This window comes from Diaporthe amygdali, assembly GCF_026229845.1.
Source record: "Diaporthe amygdali strain CAA958 chromosome Unknown NODE_12_length_1037015_cov_66_201586, whole genome shotgun sequence".
Lineage (NCBI taxonomy): Eukaryota > Fungi > Ascomycota > Sordariomycetes > Diaporthales > Diaporthaceae > Diaporthe > Diaporthe amygdali.
In genome coordinates this window covers 728,979-746,398 of record NW_026517032.1, presented here as the reverse complement: position 1 = coordinate 746,398, position 17,420 = coordinate 728,979, and the positions used below count along the sequence as shown (strand labels likewise).

Genomic DNA, 17,420 nt, shown 5'->3' with positions numbered 1-17,420 from the left:
AAGTCCCCGAATCGCGATCGGTTTCCTATTTTGGCTGTCGGGAATGTAAGGTCGAGCATTCGGAATTTGACGGCTCCAAGCGTTCATCACGGAAAAGGAACCCCATGTAAACTGCTATGTGCATAGATTCACTAGTAAAACCTCTGGAGTACAGTTCTCTGTGACATCAACCCCTCCGATGTTGATTACACGCGAAGCTGTCGTGGTGACCCGCTAACAACCTCAGCGCTCAGTCACAACATTGCCTGTCATCGATTAAACATTGCTTCAACCATTGCTAGAGAAGAAATGACTACACCAAGGACCCAGACCGCTGTGATACAGTCCAAGACGCCTTCAAGGCCGTCTGGACTCCCACTGGCTATCACTTCATCCAAACCAGTGCCCGAAATCTCTTCACCATACCATGTTGTGGTGCGAGTGCTCGCTGTGGGTTTAAATCCTACAGACTACAAAATGATAACGCACTTCTTTATGGAAGGCAATACTGTTGGGTGCGACTTCTGTGGTATTGTGGAGTCGGCTGGGGCTTTGGCCTTGGTATCGCCTGGTGAGAGAGTCTGCGGTGCAGATTTTCCATATCGACCTGACAATTCGTTGAACGGCGCTTTCGCTCAGTACGCTGTTACCGATTCTCGCCACGTACTCCGAGTTCCAGAGAACTGGAGCGATACTCAGGCCGCTGCACTCGGTGCTATCGGTTGGTGTACTGCTTGTCTCGCAATATCAGACCCCGGGGCTCTCAATCTGAAGGGGATGCCCTCTCGGCCAACTGAGAAGCCTGTGCCCGTTTTGATTTATGGCGGAGCAACAGCAACTGGCCTCATGGCTATTCAGATGTTGAAGCTGTTAGTTCGGGCCCTATCTCTAAATACGCAAGTCAAATCATTATAAGACACTAATTAATAAAACCCGTTATCGATTTAGATCGGGATACGACCCCATTACTGTTTGCTCGCCGAAGTCTGCGCCGATGGTTATGGAGTATGGCGCTGTCGGGACGGCTTCTTATCTATCCTCAGACAGCCTTGAATCAGTGCAGTCCCTTGCGAATGGGCTTCCGATCAAGTACGCGCTCGACTGCATCACCGATGCAGAATCTACCGCGTTTTGTTACGCTGCTTTAGCGCGGGTGGGTGCTCGGTATGCTTGCCTCGAGGACTGCCCAGAATCATGGCGTACGAGGCGCGCGGTGAAATACAAGGCGGTTATGGGATTTGAGGCACTAGGTTTTGACGTTGACCTAAATCATCCGGTATACACGCGCAAGGCGAACTTTGAGCTACACGGCATTGCCTTGCAGTGGGCTCAAGAAATACAATCGCTGCTGGATCAGAGACAGATCAAGACACAGCCAATCCGCGAGATAGATGGCCAGTTCGAGGGGGTCATCAGAGCATTGGAAATGCTTCAAAGCGGAGAGGTGAAAGGCGAGAAACTTGTTGTGCGTGTATGAAATTGATTCTGATGGGGCATGTTTGCCAGGTGATTGCCCATAGTTGAAGGCTTGTAGAGGCATTGCTGAGAATTGAATCATCACCTGCTGGCAAAGTGTAATCGTATATCCAGAGCATATTAGGGTCTAATGATCTCGGAGGACCGTTTCAACATTCGCATCCACGCTGATGCTGCAACACAGCTCCACCAGGTTGAGTCTAATATGCAACAAGATAAAGATTCAACAGCATGCAGTAGAATACTGCCCACATAAATGATATTCTACATTCTATTGACACTATCCAGCCTCTTCAAATGTTCACGTGTATGGCACAGTCCGATTTCTGGATTCGGTGGGACTTGCCTATAAGAGTAAGAGTGCACATACTCGGGCTGGCGTTTCATGTGATCAACCCTCGTCATCTACATAACGAGTTCGGGGATCATTCTCGGTGGATCTTCCTGCACACACATGACTTGAGACTTCGGTAGGGACTCGGATGACAGGATTGTACTGCGTAGTACGCTCGACGCGCGTACCTCGTCGGAACCGCACTAGAGTGATTCAGGGTTGTGATGAGGCTGGTCTGAATCGGCGGTCCGGACAATCATTGAAGTAAATCAAATCCAACTAGCCGAGTAACACTCTCTCAAATTAGTTGACTGTTGACTTTCTGCTCCAAGGTTATACTTGTGCAATATAGAAATTTCCTTGGCTTAGTTATCTATTCGCAGCGACAAGTTCCACGCCGCAATCTCAGGTCAGATCTACATACTTACCGATGCACGGGTAGTCGGCCCTAGACGATGCTAATAAGTACTTCAGGAGACTATTGGGATTCGACCGAGATTCTAAGAAGATGCCGGGCAAAGTCTCACCAAAAGAGCCCATCGCTATTGTGGGCAGCGCCTGCCATTTTGCTGGGGATGTAGGCTCAACTTCGAAATTATGGGAGCTCCTGAAAGAACCGCGGGATGTACGCCGCGAAATACCGGAGTCCCGCTTTAGTGCCCAAGGATTTCACCATCCGGACCATTCTCACCATGGACGTTCTAATGTCACGCACTCGTATCTGTTGAACGAAGATCCAAAGGCATTTGACGCTGAGTTCTTCGGCGTGAACCCTATCGAGGCGCGAGCAATGGATCCACAACAGCGAATGCTGTTGGAGACGGTCTACGAGGCATTAGAATCGGGTGGTATGACGATTGAGAATTTGCGAGGCAGCGATACTTCTGTCTTTGCTGGAGTTATGTGTGGCGACTATGAAGCCATGCTTTTGCGAGATCTAGATGAAATCCCGACATATTTTGCGGTAGGAACCTCACCAGCTGTGTTGTCGAATCGTATCTCGTATTTCTTCGATTGGCATGGAGCGTCTGTGACTACCGATACGGCTTGTTCCTCAAGTCTAGTCGCAGTCCACTCCGCTGTACAAACACTGAGATCAGGGGATTCTCGTATGGCAGTAGCATGCGGGTCTAACGTCATTCTCGGGCCAGAGATGTACATAATCGAGAGCAAGGTACGAAATCATCGCACAAGTGAAAGTGTAGCCGCCACTGTGCTAACAACTTGCAGCTCAAGATGTTGTCCCCGGATGGACTAGGTCGGATGTGGGATAAAGATGCGAATGGATACGCTCGCGGCGAGTACGTGATTTCCACACCTAGTGCCCCCTAGCAAGTATCAGATTAGGTCGTAGGGCCGAATAAACCTCCAACAGCTTCCTGAGATAATGAATTTTCCGAATACACTAACGGAAGGTTGAATAGTGGCGTAGCTGCAGTAATACTCAAAACCCTCAGTGCCGCGCTGGAAGACAACGATCACATAGAATGCATCATTCGAGAGACGGGGCTCAACCAAGACGGTGCAACTGCAGGACTCACCATGCCTAGCGCTACGGCGCAAAAGGCCTTGATCCAGGCCACGTATGCCAAGGCCGGTCTTGATATTGGGTCCGTAGCAGATCGGCCCCAGTACTTTGAGGCTCACGGCACTGGTACTCCAGCAGGAGGTAGGTCAGATCACGATCCTTTTACAATTTCAGTATTCTTTACTGACGATATTTCCTCCTTAGATCCAGTGGAAGCCAAAGCTATCAGCACTGCCTTCTTCAAGCACGATCAGTTGAAGAGTAGAGCAGAGACAAGCAACAATCCTTTATACGTTGGCTCCATCAAGACCGTGCTTGGTCACACGGAAGGGTGAGTTTGATTCTTACATCATTTCCAGATCATTTTATAAGTTTCGAGAACGTCAGTAACACTATGGGTGACATAGCACGGCTGGTGTAGCTGCAATCCTGAAGGCATCACTTGCCCTACAGAACTCCTGCATCCCACCCAATCTCCTGTTCAACAATATCAACCCGTCTATTGTACCTTTCTATAGGGATCTCAAAATTCTTAAGGATGCTCGGCCCTGGCCCGCTGTTCCTCCGGGCCAACCGAGGAGAGCCAGCGTCAACAGCTTCGGTTTCGGCGGTGCTAATGCCCACGCTATTCTGGAGAATTACGAGAGCTCAGCAGACGCTTGCCAGGTTGAAGTCAGCGCAGACACCCTTTTCACTCCATTTGTATTCTCCGCTGCTTCGGCTGATTCGCTTCGAGGCAACCTCACCGCTTATGCCAAGTACCTGGACGCTCATACCGATGTGAACATTGGCGATCTCGCCTACACGTTGCGTGAACGACGCTCCACTCTCCCACAACGTGTGTCGTTACCAGCAACGAATTCATCTTCGGAACTTGCAACTGCAATTCGTGTGATGCTGGAAGATGAAAAAAAGAAAATCGGTATCAGAACACTACCTGGCAAGAGCGCTGGCACCCCTAGGCTCCTCGGAGTATTCACTGGACAAGGCGCCCAGTACGTGCGTCAGGGAGCTGAACTGATTGAACAATCTCCCTTCGCCCGACGAATTATCCAGGCACTCGAAGTGGACTTGGCTAGTCTACCCGCGGAGGATCGGCCTACCTGGTCTCTTGAAGCCGAAATTCTTGCCGGTTCTTCAACACCCTCAAGAATCAACGAGGCAGTTATTTCACAACCGCTATGCACCGCGATACAGATATTGATGGTAGAGCTACTCCGCGCAGCAGATGTTCATTTCGATGCGGTGGTAGGCCATTCTTCTGGCGAAATTGCTGCTGCCTACACCGCGGGCTTCCTGACCGCGCGTGATGCAATATATATTGCTTACTATCGAGGTCTGCACTGCAAGCATGCAGCGAGTCCTAACGGCGAGATGAAGGGAGCTATGCTTGCTGTCGGAACTTCCATAGAGGACGCTCTCCAGCTTTGTGAAGATGAGGAATTCGCGGGCCGCATCGGTCTAGCCGCCAGCAACTCTAGCTCGAGCGTGACTATATCTGGAGATGAGGATGCGATCGAGGAACTAGAGTTCATCCTTGAGGACGAGAAGAAATTCCACCGACGCTTGAGAGTGGATATGGCCTACCATTCACACCACATGGAGCCTTGTTCAGGGGGCTACATCGACTCACTGCAGCGCGCTGGCGTCAAGGCACGCCCCCCTCCGTCTTCCTCGTCGTCACCTTGCACTTGGTATTCAAGTGTTTACGACGGGAAGCCTATTGAGTTATCGACAGAGCTCAACGACGTGTATTGGGCACAAAACATGACGAGACCGGTACTGTTTACTCTAGCACTCAAGTCTGCCCTCGTTGCGAACCCAGTGTCCGCTTTGGGTGCGGTACTTGAGCTCGGCCCACACCCAGCACTCAAGGGTCCTGCGTCCCAGACAATTCAGGAAACAATCCAGGACGGCATTCCGTATCACGGCACTTTGTCTCGCGGTATTAATGCTATCGCGGCATTTTCAACATGTCTGGGGTTCTTGTGGGAGCGGATGGGCGGGCTGTCTTCATCGATCGACATGGGACGTTGTCAGAGGATCTTGTCAACCTCGGGGAAGATAGCACGATTCAACTTACTGAAAGGACTACCCACGTACCAGTGGAAACACGATGTCCATTACTGGCACGAGTCCCGGAGATCTCGGCGGATTCGCTCGAGATCAGAGCCCTACCATCCCCTTTTGGGAGACAAATCCCCTGATAGTGCCGCTCACGTTCTACGCTGGAAGAACATACTCAGGCCAAGCAAGGTCCAATGGCTTGAGGGTCATCAAGTCCAAGGGCAAATAGTATTCCCGGCTTCTGCATATATCAGTACAGCAGTAGAGGCTGCAACGTCTCTCGCTCGAGGGAGGACTATCAGACTCATTGAGCTGAGCAACTTTACAATTCACCAAGGACTTGGATTCGAAAGCCGTGAAGCTGGGATCGAGGTACAGATAGAGTTATCCCGGGTCTCACAGCTTAAGTCAGAATGCTTCACCTCATACTTTACCTATTCGGCTGCCATGGGAGGAAACGAAGAATCAGAGCTAACGCTGATTGCCGATGGAGAGCTGAAAGTACATCTGGGAGACGCCTCACTCAGCTTGCTACCCCCGCGTCAGCCAACAGCTCCACATTTGTTGACCGTGGACCCTGTACGTTTGTACAATTTCATGGAGAGCTTGGAATACAACTTCAGCGGACCTTTCCTCTCTCTGGTAGAGCTTAGGAGGAAGTTGGGTATAGCTTCATGCGTTGCCAAGAGGGCAAAAGCATCATCACAGCCCGATGCCGACTTGCTGCTGATCCATCCTGTCGAGCTAGACGCTGCTATTCAGTCTGTCAGCCTGGCGTACAGCTATCCTGGCGATGAACAATTGAGGCTCTTACACATGCCGACAACAATTGCCAAGATCCGGATCAATCCGGCTGTGTTGGCCCTACAACAAAAGCAACGGACTGCCGACGATGACAACACCGTTGGTATCGACTCGTCATGTAACCGAGACCGTCGAGCAAAGCCCGGGTCAGGGTTTTCTGGCAACTTCAACATATACGTCAAGGGCTGTCCTAATGCCGCCATTCAAGTGGATAAAGTGAAGTTCCAACCAGTCAGGTCATCGGCTAGTGATGATAGAAATGTCTTTTACAAGATGCAATATGTGCCATGCGAGCCAGATGGCACCCTTGCTGCTGCCAGCATCCCAGTTACGAAATCTGATACCGATTTGCTGTGGGCATTCAGCCGAATTGTGTGCTATTATCTGCGGGAATTTGACAGAGTCCCGGAGGATTCCTTGGCAAGGTCGGACAGCACCCTTGAGCATTACCTGAATTATGCAAGACATATGACCACCCTTCTCAAAAATGGTGGGCATAGATATGGGAAAGTTGAGTGGCTCAATGATAACCTTGAGGATATCATGGCGGAGGTTGAGTCGAAAGGGTGAGTTAACATCCCTTGACGCAAATATGCATAACTTGGTACATCACTGGCTGACAGGTTGGTGCTGGAACATTCAGACTCGCCGAAAATCCCGTTGTCAAGATCATGCTGCTTGTAGGCAACACCATGCCGAAGGTCTTCAGAGGAGAAACTACCATGTTGGAGCACTTTCGTACCTCTGGTCTTCTAGATGAGTATTACGCGAAAGGATTCGGCACTGCTCAATCAACAATGTGGCTGAGCAATGTCGTCAAACAAATTACCGATCGCCGCCCTCATTTGAACCTCCTGGAAATTGGTACGTTAACAACTTGACCTTGTCACCTTTCTTTTTCCTCTTTGCCATTGCTGAATAATCTTTCAAGGCGCTGGTACTGGCGGCGCCACGAAGCAGATCCTTCGTACAATTAATCGAGACTTCGACTCGTACACATTCACCGACATATCATCAAGCTTCTTTGAGAATGCTGCTGGTAACCTCTCAGAGTGGAGAGATCGTATGGTCTTCAAAGTATGCGATGCTGAGCAGGACCCTCTCGACCAAGGCTTTGTCGAGGGGCGTTACGATGTGGTGATAGCCTTTCTCGTCGTGCACGCTACGGCTAGACTGGACGAGACCATGCGCAACCTCCGTAAGCTGCTCAAGCCCGGTGGTTTCTTGCTCATTGGTGAGGGCAATAGCGAAGGCCCGATGCAAGCCGGGGCCAGTTACATATTTGGTCCGCTGCCTGGATGGTGGCGCGGAGTTGATGAGGGTCGGACCCTCACACCCTTCATCAATGTTGAAGAGTAAGTTTTCAACCAATAAACATCGAAGCACATAGTGTTCGACTTTCATCTACCTTCATGCCAGAAGTACTAGTCTGAGGGATTTCTTTTCCTTCCTCGCTTCGAATTCTGAGAGCAGGTCGCTAATCAAAATTCTCAAGATGGGATGCGATTTTAAAACGTACCGGGTTCTCTGGTATCGATACAATATCACCCCAACAACTGCTGGATACCTTTGGCACAATTCTATTCGTTTCCCAAGCGACAGACCAGCGCATTGAATCTATCCGAGCACCACTCAAGTCTCCAGTCAATCCCTTTTCAATGAAGAAACTCGTAATTGTGGGGGGAAAGACGCCTGAGGTCGCCACTGTCGCTGAGCAACTCGCGAGCATTCTCAGGCCTTCTTTCAGTCAGACAAATATCTGTGTCACTCTCGAGGATCTGGAACATGTTGTGCTGGAAGAACATGTATACGTTATTGGCTTGATCGAGCTCGAGCAACCGGTCTTCAAAGGAATCACTCATGAAAGATGGTCAGGGTTCAGAGAGCTATTTATCGGTGAGAAAACTGTCCTTTGGCTCACGAGTGGCCGTCTCGAGGATGAACCTTACGCGAATATGACCGTTGGCTTCGGCCGTTCAGCGATACATGAAGAAGAAGATCTAGTCCTACAGCTACTCGACATCCCTAACCGGAAGCTTGTCGATGCCCACAAAATAGCAGAGACCTTTATCTGCCTCGCAGCAAAACATCCATCTGGGCCGGACCTTCTCTACACTTTGGAGCCAGAAGTCGTCACAGACGCAGAGGGCCACCAATTGGTTCCTCGACTATGCCCCATCCAGGGCGCAAACGATCGGCTGAACTGCATCCAGCGACCAATAGTCCATCAGGTCGACGCGGAGAATTCGAAACTTGAGCTTCAATCGGATCATGACGGGTATAGCCTCCGACAGCTTTCACGATTTGAGGTTTCGAACTTGACTAAACAGTACGTATGATCCCTGCTTCAACATGAATTTTATATCTCCACACACACTTTTCTGCTCGCTGCATGGGCATTTGAGCATTGGGAATTCATATTTCCCTATTCAAACGATTTCCACCCTATGGATCTGCGACTAATCCTTTTTTAGATCCACATCCATCGAGCTTCGTACCACAAAATCTATGTTGTCGGCAATAAGAACCCCAGCTGGCCAGATGTTCCTCGCTGTGGGCGTTGACCCTACAGGATTACGCTATCTCACACTCACCTCATCCCTCACATCGGTCATCAAGACTCCCGAAGAGCTGGCCATCCCTATTGTTGCACCCCGCCTTGCGGATAATGACATCCTCATCCTCACAGCAGCCCAGCTTTTAGGGATTGCCATTGTGGAGCCGCTGCTCCCTGGCCAGAAGATGATTCTACACGATGCTCCCAAAGTTTTAAGTCAAGCTATTGAATCGCAGGCTCTGTCGAAGGGGATTCATGTGGTCTGCACGACAGATGAGACTGACGGAGAATCGATACCAAGTTCTTGGATCCAGCTATCACCCAATATGAGTTCTGCGGATCTTGATCTAATGATCCCTACAGATGTTGCTTCACTTATTAGCTTTTCAAAGGAAGTTTCGGAAAACGAGGAGACCATATCATCTTTGGTGCCCCCCTATTGCCGGAAGGATAACACACGCACCCTGTTCTCTCGCACCAGAGTGGACTATAGTCACAAGTCGCTATCGATTCTTTCGCGGTCACTTGAAACGGCCATTGGATATGCTCAAAGTCAATCGTACGAGCGTGTTGCAGAGTCTATCAGCTTGGAGACTATCATTCGTGGCGAGTGCCCTGCCGACCCATTGACTGTTTTGGATTGGACATCCTCGTCAGCTCATCTTCCCGCACGAGTCACCAGGTTCGACACGAGACCACTTTTCAGAGGTGACAGAACCTACTGGATATGCGGTCTCTCTGGCGCTCTGGGTATCTCATTATGCGATTGGATGATTGGTCGGGGCGTGAGGCACCTGGTCTTGACTAGTCGGAACCCCAGGATCGATCCCGTGTGGATCGAGGATCACAAGCGCAACGGTGCTAATGTTGAGATCTTTTCATGGTATGTGGTAGTAATCTCTCTCTGTAGGGATAACTGTACTGATGTTTTTGTAATCTTCAAGCGACGTGACAGATGAAGAGGCCCTCAGGGCCGTGCATGACAGGATCGTCGCCTCTCTTCCACCCGTTGCCGGTGTGCTGAACGGTGCTATGGTTCTCAGGGACGTTTCGGTCCGCAACATGTCATTTGACCAAGTTACAGATGTTGTCGGTCCAAAAGTTCTCGGCAGTATACATCTTGACCGTATTTTCCACGACACAGAACTGGACTTCTTCATTCTCCTCTCTTCAATCAACTGTATAATTGGCAACGTCGGCCAGGCAAACTATGCCGCAGCAAATATGGGCATGTGTGGCTTAGCCGCTCATCGCCGAAAACGGTAAGCCGATTTTTCTTTTTCTTTTCTTCTTTCTTTTTCTTTTTCTTTTTCTTTTTCTTTTTCTTTTTCTTTTTCTTTTTCTTTTTCTTTTTCTTTTTCTTTTTCTTTTTGTCTTTCTCTTTCTTTTGTTTTTTGTGTCTTTTTTTGGTGAGGATGCAGGTCTGCTAGATCCCCAGGCCGTCTCACAGCTTGCTCAGAGGCATTCAATGAAGCTTCAGTTTGTGACACGGCCTATGGGAAGATAGTATCCCATCTCATCACCTTGTCCAATGAGACTTCAAATAGTCCGATGTCTGGTGGCTGACTCCAGTTACTACAGTGGTCTCGCCGCAACGGTCATCAATGTCGGCGCTGTCATTGGAGCAGGGTACATCACCGAGTCTGACCGTCAACTTGATGCGGTGGTTGCGAAAATGGCTATGATCCACCTATCAGAAGACGACTTCCATCAGATCTTCGCTGAAGCTATAAATGCTGGGCATGTCGATTCGCCCGATGGGCCAGAGATATCGACCGGGCTTCTTGATATTTCGGCTGATGCGAGCAACATTCCTAAGTGGTACTCGGACCCTAAATTCTCTCGGTTCATCGTCCACAAATCGAGCAGCAGCGGGGACCAGAAGAGGCACACAAAGGCTGTGTCCATACAAGACCGTCTTTCAGCGTGCCAGTCGGAGAAAGACATCCTCCATGTCGCGAAAGGTAAATTAATCTCCACACTTTTCAACTTTGCCAGGATATGTGATAGCTGACAATGTATGACAGAGGGTCTGGCCGCCCAGCTGCGCACAATCCTACAATTATCGACGGCTGATGATGATCTCATGTCGATGCGTAGTGTCGACCTCGGGTTGGATTCGCTAGTCTCAGTCGACATCCGTTCCTGGTTCTTGAAGAACTTCGAAGTTAGCATTCCTGTGCTTAAGATCATGGCAAACGATGTTTCAATGATGACCCTCGCCGAGTTGGCCGCTGAAGGGGTACCTGCTGAACTGACTCCTCAAGTCGGGAGGCAAGGACAGTCCCAAAGCTCAGATGACACCAGCTCGACGGGCGACGACATCCCTCGAACTCCGGGTTCTGAAAGTACTTCAAAGGATTTCTCTTCAGACACCGATATGACTACGCCAATTACTCCGACAGAAACCAAAGACCTGTCAGTTGCCGCTTCTATCAGAAACGCAATCGATTGGGACGCCGAGGTACGATTACCAGAGCCGGATCGCTTTGGTAAGATGAATACTGGCAAATCTCCCAGCGCCCAGCCCCGTATCGTCCTTCTCACTGGCTCGAGTGGGCTCCTTGGCCATCACTTGCTCAAACGGTTGTCGTCAGAACCCTCAATAGTCAAAATAATCTGTGTGGCTGTTCGCCGCCTATCAGAAAGGTTACAAAGCGGCCAACTCCCACAACCTAACTGTCGAATTGTGTACTATGAAGGCGATTTACGCCTTCCTAGGCTCGGTCTCGCCGCAGAGGAAGCTTCAGAAATATTCACGGAAGTCGATGCCGTGATTCATAATGGGTCGGATACTTCGCATCTCAAGTACTATTCGGCCGTGCGAGAATGCAACGTTGAGTCGACTCGTGAGCTAGTCCGTTTATGTCTGCCTCGAAAGATCCCTTTGCATTACGTATCTTCGGTGGGCGTTTGTTTGTTAGCCGGGATGCAGACCTTTCCAGAAGTCTCAACCACGGCGAGCGGAATCAGACCCCCAGCCGATGGTGCCCATGGCTACATGTGCAGCAAATGGGTCTGCGAATACCTTCTCGAGGGAGTCAGCGCAGCTCATGGCTTACGGATCTCTATCAACCGGCCCTCAACGATTGTGCGAGAGGGCGAAGACGCTACGACCGCGGAGGCAGAATTCGATTGGGTGAACGCGCTTTTGCACTATTCACATCGGATCCGTGCCGTGCCCAGGGCCGAGCACAATCAAGGCGCTTTCGATCTTGTCTACATCCGGACCGTTTGCAATGACATTATGAAAGAGCTTTTCCGCATCGATCATGGCAATACACTCACATATACGAACAATGTTGGCGATGTTGTCATCCCGATGAGAAGGATGGCCGAGATTGGGAAGACTGTAGGCAACGAGGAGCTATACCGGACACTTCGTTTCGATCAATGGGCAGATGAGGCTATCAAGGCTGGGTTGCAACCGGCAGTAGCCGCCCTGATCGAAACTTTTGACGAACCCAAGACAGCATGGCCGGCCCTCGTAAGGGGGAAGGGATCGTAGAGTATCTGGGAACTACTTGATTGGATATAGTTAGAATTTGGCATGCCCAAGTCGGATTCCCTAAAATAGCTTTGAATTCATGTTCCCAGTTTCTGTTATTTGTTGCTGATTATGTAGTGGAGGCTACGGTTAAATGGCTGCAAACCAGAATTCCAGAACGCGAACATCAATCATGTACTTTCACAGGCAACATATAGGTAAGGGAGATCATGTAAAAATAGTCCTTATATGTGACTGTTTGTCTTCACAGAACATTCAATTGTCCTTCCTGCGCTATACTCTTCTGAGGCTTGGAACCCTCTCTTCTGTGAGCCTATACTCTGCGGTCCTGAGGTTGAAGCAACTTTTTACCTTCACTAGCCTGCTCAAAGTTCGAGCCTCATGCTTGACGATAGCCTCCAATTGTATAAGTCCGCATTCAAGATGTTGCATGATTGATTGGACTATCCATGTCCTAATTATGTGACCGTTTCCTATTGTTGTGAGTGTGGCTATGGCTACAATGATGCTATGAGGTGAGAAGTCGTCTCACATTAATTATGTTCTCCCGCAATGATGCCAAAGATCCTGGCACAAGTGGTTCTTCAACAGAACTTGCTGCTGCTGGACTAGTGCAAAGACGGGTAATGACTGCTTGGAGCAAGGCCCCGTTCATTCCGCTTTGTAATATCCCTCCTTCATAGGGTTCCCGCTGATCTGATGACACACGTAACTCGATAGGCAAGCCTAGACTTTTCTCTATCATTTCGAACTGATGTTCGATAATTTGGACCAGTATCTTAGTCTGTAGATTGGTCTGCTGAACATGGAAGCTAGCCAAACATAGGCCAGGAAGTGTCTGTGGGCCAGCAAGACGCGACGCAGAGAATGAATCTGAGGATGGAGCCTCATCAACATTGCACGTCATCTGGCAGTAGAGACGCAGGACTAGTCTCTCAAAGACTGCAACTATGCGAAGGTAACACGACATGAGGTTCATAACCCAGCTAACATTTGCCAAAGGCCAATGAGCTTCGTGCTTTGTAGTAGGGTGATCGAGGCACATGTCATCTTCCATGGACTGTATGATAGCCATGAACTCAGAAGTGCTACAGAGAGCATCTCCGAATTCTTTGCTTTGATCAGATGTGCCGTGGCATCCACTCAAGTGTTGGGATTCGGTTACGACTAAAGTTAAGTTTCGGTCTTTTCCAGTCTGCACTCCGTCACTTTGCTCATTGCCGGCCATAATTCGCTGAGCTTGTCGGCATAAATCCACACTAAGCTGTGCAAGGCGGAGATCGCAGTTGACCCTCGACAGTGCTCTGCTGAGGACGTTTTCGGGAGGGAACGTCGATGGAGTATCATCTCCGGATGTAGATCTTGAACTAGAAGTCTCTTCACTCAACTCGAGATACTGAGGAGGCAACGATAAGAACTTTGAAGTGTTGTCGATTTTTGCTGCATTATAGCTCTGATTCAAATGGAAGGTTGGCCCACCAGCTAGGTCGTCCAGCACATTACGGTAGGAAAATGAGCCAAAATCCTCTGCCGCTTCACTGAAAAGGCAAGAGGGAGAGCTTGCAGTTTCCATTGAAGTTTCCGCCAAGACTGTCTGTATTGGTCGCGTAGTTGTGTGAGAAAATGATGTGCTCTGCAGCTCTGTGTCCCTGTGCGGTAGCCGTGGACGAGCCACAGGAATGAAATGCGACTGGCCCAGATTGTCGTTATTTGTTGAACCATAGGAGACGCGACGAGACCGTCCTAGCGGCCGTGTGTAACCAGTGATGCATTCTACACCGGCACGAGTGCACCTCGAGCAGGGTTGTGCCTCACTTGTCCTGCTGGGGCAACGCAACTTTTGCTTTCGGCAACGATCACAGGCTGATCGTTTAGATGTTGGAAAAGTGAATATCGATTTGCCTTGAGCAGCCATGAGTCTATGCGGGCAGGAATATATGAAGACAAAGATGTACTCCAGTATGTGTAAACATGCTCAAGAATACTATACTATGTGTGTATATATATATATGGGGAACAGGTACTGAGCGACTCCAACGCGTGTTCATACTGGTGTTGCAGTACTTGAGACAAATTTCATCTGGTTACGAACAGATAATTCTAGTTGGTCAGCAATTGGCAACCTCAACGCGGGATACTAACAATCTCGGGGACTGATACTTTGGTTGCTGGCACGACTCTGCCGGCATGCTATGCAATGTAACGTGCTAATTTTCTGGCGACGCGTTACTAACTTTCGCCTACAGACCAAATATGTAGCCAAGGACCATTTAGGGTTTGCAGTGCCTTGTTTCGCTACCTTAGAAGCAGTGTAGAGCATGCAAGCACATGTTTATGTATAGTATTGCACTTCATACGCGATTCAAGCATACGACCAGAGTCTTCAGACACTGGTGTCATGGATTCCTTAACACTGTAAAATATATATGGGGTTCGCAACTGAAGTGTGAGTGGGTAATCGGTTCAAAGTCACAAGTGCGGCGCAAAATCCACGATGGTGCTTCGAGGTTTTATCCAGACCCGCCTACGCCTCTCTCTGAGTATACCGCGACGCCTCCAACATAGGCCTGTCGAAACTTTAAAATACTAGCGGCTCGGCAATACCCCAATCTATGAGATAGTCATACGATCGATATCTATGGATATCTATAACAGCATGATAGTCCAAGCTCGGAAGCTTTGTCTGCAGCCATAGCAGTATTTGTTCATGTTTATGATCCAAGTTATTATATGTATATTGGAGCACCTTCCAATTTCGCCAGCACAAGAACAGCTATTGGCACGTCAATGACATCGACGCAGGTATGAAATACTACCATTTCCTGGACAAGACCTTCAGGCCGGACCCGCACTTGACGAAGCGGTGAGGACCTTGTCTGTATCACAAGACCGCCCAGATGTGGGAACAGTGAACTCTATTTACCGCCGACGGCCACCGTGCGGCAACTCGCAATTCATCGTCAGAGCAGACAACGTGCTGAATGACATGATCTCAACTCTGTGCACAATGACAGTACGCATGATCGAACGTGAAGAATGCATGCGTCAGGAAACTCTCGCTTGGGCATAGGAACGGTCTAGTAAGATCATCTTCCCTGCACAGTCTTTTCACGGGACCGCCTCAGCGAGCCATTGATAGGAACGGAGTGTTCATCATTTTGCCATTTTTGAAAGTTTGGTAATGTATTCCTTTGTCCGCTACTATAAGCATTTAATTACACATGATGGCTGGTATAAAAATCATACTTGGCGGTGGAATCTTTTGGTCCAAAGACCATTGGAGCTCTGACAAGCTGGAAACATTCCTTGATTCATTTGCCACTGCGGGTGTCAGAGGCATTGATGTTGCGCAGATTTACGGGGAGAGTGAGGAGGTCCTAGGCGAGGCTTACACAAAAAACAAGTTTGAAATTGCCACTAAGGTGCCAGGAGTCACAGTGCCGGGTTCGTTCCAGGCAGAACAGGTGGTTCTGCGAACCCAAGAATCTCTGCGGAAGCTCAAGGTCGAGCAAGTGGACATCCTCTATCTTCACACCCCAGACCCTTCCATACCCATCGAAGAAACTCTGCAAGGCATCCAGAGGCTGTTCACTGCGGGCGCATTTCGGCGCTTTGGGATATCCAACTACGCCGCTAAAGACGTGCGCGAGATCTATGAACACCAGAAATCCAAGGGCTGGGTCCTGCCCAGTGTGTACCAAGGAAATTACAACCCAATCACACGTCACTACGAGACAGACCTACTCCCACTTTTGCGCGATCTAGGCATATCATTTTACGCCTACAGCCCAACAGCAGGAGGTTTTCTAGCCAAAAGCAAGCAGCAGGTCGTGAATGGAGTTGGCCGCTTCGGCAAAGACGGTGGGACGGAGGGCGCTTATTACAATGAGCTCTACAATAAGCCGGCTTTGCTTGAAATTCTGTCTACCTGGGCCGACATCGCTAAGGATGCCGGCACTGTACCTTACCATCTCGCCACTCGCTGGGTCTCTTACAACTCTGTCCTCCAGCCAGAGCGTGGCGATGCCCTAATTATAGGCGTGCATGACGCAGAGCAGCTCAGTGAGAACCTCGCCGGCCTAAAACAGGGCCCTCTTTCACCGCGCATTGCTGAACGCGTGGACGCCATTTGGGAGAGCGCACGTCGTGAGTCGACAGTCGTTGACGGGAACTTCATCATGAACATGATCAAGAAGAATCTTCCACAAGGCTCTGTGCGTTCAGACCATTTGAGCACACCAACACCCTAAAATCTGATATCGACCGCCTTCTGGTGGTTTGAGGCTTGTGGAGGATGATCATTATATAATTTCGCACCCGAAACTGTCCGAGAACATCTTAGAATAGACACTGTTGACTTTGCCTAGTAGTACTTATTTTGGGAATAACCTAATGGACAACCACGGGCGTGATTGCAAAATTTATATTCCTATCTGTTGACCTTTTCATGTGGTATTGCATTTTGTCTGAAATGCAACCCTGCCTGGAGATTTGTTCTTCCCTATGTTTCATGGCCCATCGCTACTAGGTTTGTTCTGAGACCGGCAAGGCTATTCTCCCGAAGTGCCTCCATACAACCGAAGTACTCGAACTGTGGCAGCAAGCGCGTTGTGTAGCAGTCTGCGCCTGGTCCATTGTGTGAATGGCAGACCACTCGTATACCTCCGTCTTGGTAGCGCCTTCAAAGATGATATGGTTCTGAACACCTGCCCTCTCGAGATCCAGCGCGTTAGCCCGCCCCTTATGGCAGCGCTGGAGTACACATCTTTTCATCGTGGAGATGTTGAGGGAGCGATCAAAGGCGTTGTCGCTATAGTTGCAGTATTATAATGTGGAATGCTCGTATAGAAAATTGTGAGTTGGAAATGGTCACCGTGGGTGCCGACAGTCTGCCCTCGTGCTCAAGGCTTAAAGAGCGGGAAGGGCAGGGAGGCTCTCTTTTGCGAGGGTAGTCGTAGCCTTGAGTATTAGTCATGATTTTTTTTCTTTTCCTCTTTTTCAACTAATCGTGGAATTGAACAAGAGGTCAGGCTTTGTCCTTTCTTGTGCCCGTGTTGAAGCTAGAGAGGAATAAATATACATTTGCTTGATTGAGCTCGTGTATATGCCTACCTTGGCCTCATATCTAAGACTAGGCTGAACTTGCCTCTGACTGGTTCATTGGCTT

The 17,420-nt window shown here is 49.4% G+C and overlaps 3 protein-coding genes across 3 annotated transcripts; all 3 read left to right on the top strand.

The window, feature by feature from the left end:
* Positions 1–288: 288 nt before the first annotated feature.
* J7T55_001945 (Trans-enoyl reductase ccsC) lies at positions 289–1,456 on the top strand (the record flags this gene model as incomplete). The annotated part of the gene is made up of 2 exons (XM_053142860.1): positions 289–848; positions 928–1,456. 2 exons carry the CDS (start codon positions 289–291, stop codon positions 1,454–1,456), a joined length of 1,089 nt encoding a protein of 362 aa, XP_052994397.1.
* An 841-nt stretch (positions 1,457–2,297) lies between these two features.
* J7T55_001944 (lovastatin nonaketide synthase) lies at positions 2,298–12,253 on the top strand (the record flags this gene model as incomplete). The annotated part of the gene is made up of 14 exons (XM_053142859.1): positions 2,298–2,963; positions 3,020–3,090; positions 3,214–3,458; positions 3,522–3,648; positions 3,725–6,754; positions 6,832–7,052; positions 7,120–7,543; positions 7,684–8,517; positions 8,663–9,628; positions 9,690–10,007; positions 10,327–10,709; positions 10,773–11,394; positions 11,467–11,594; positions 11,670–12,253. The coding sequence occupies 14 exons, from the start codon at positions 2,298–2,300 to the stop codon at positions 12,251–12,253; spliced, it is 8,619 nt and encodes a 2,872-aa protein (XP_052994396.1).
* Positions 12,254–15,477: 3,224 nt separating this feature from the next.
* J7T55_001943 (ldehyde reductase) lies at positions 15,478–16,503 on the top strand (the record flags this gene model as incomplete). The annotated part of the gene is made up of 1 exon (XM_053142858.1): positions 15,478–16,503. One exon carries the CDS (start codon positions 15,478–15,480, stop codon positions 16,501–16,503), a length of 1,026 nt encoding a protein of 341 aa, XP_052994395.1.
* Positions 16,504–17,420: the final 917 nt, after the last annotated feature.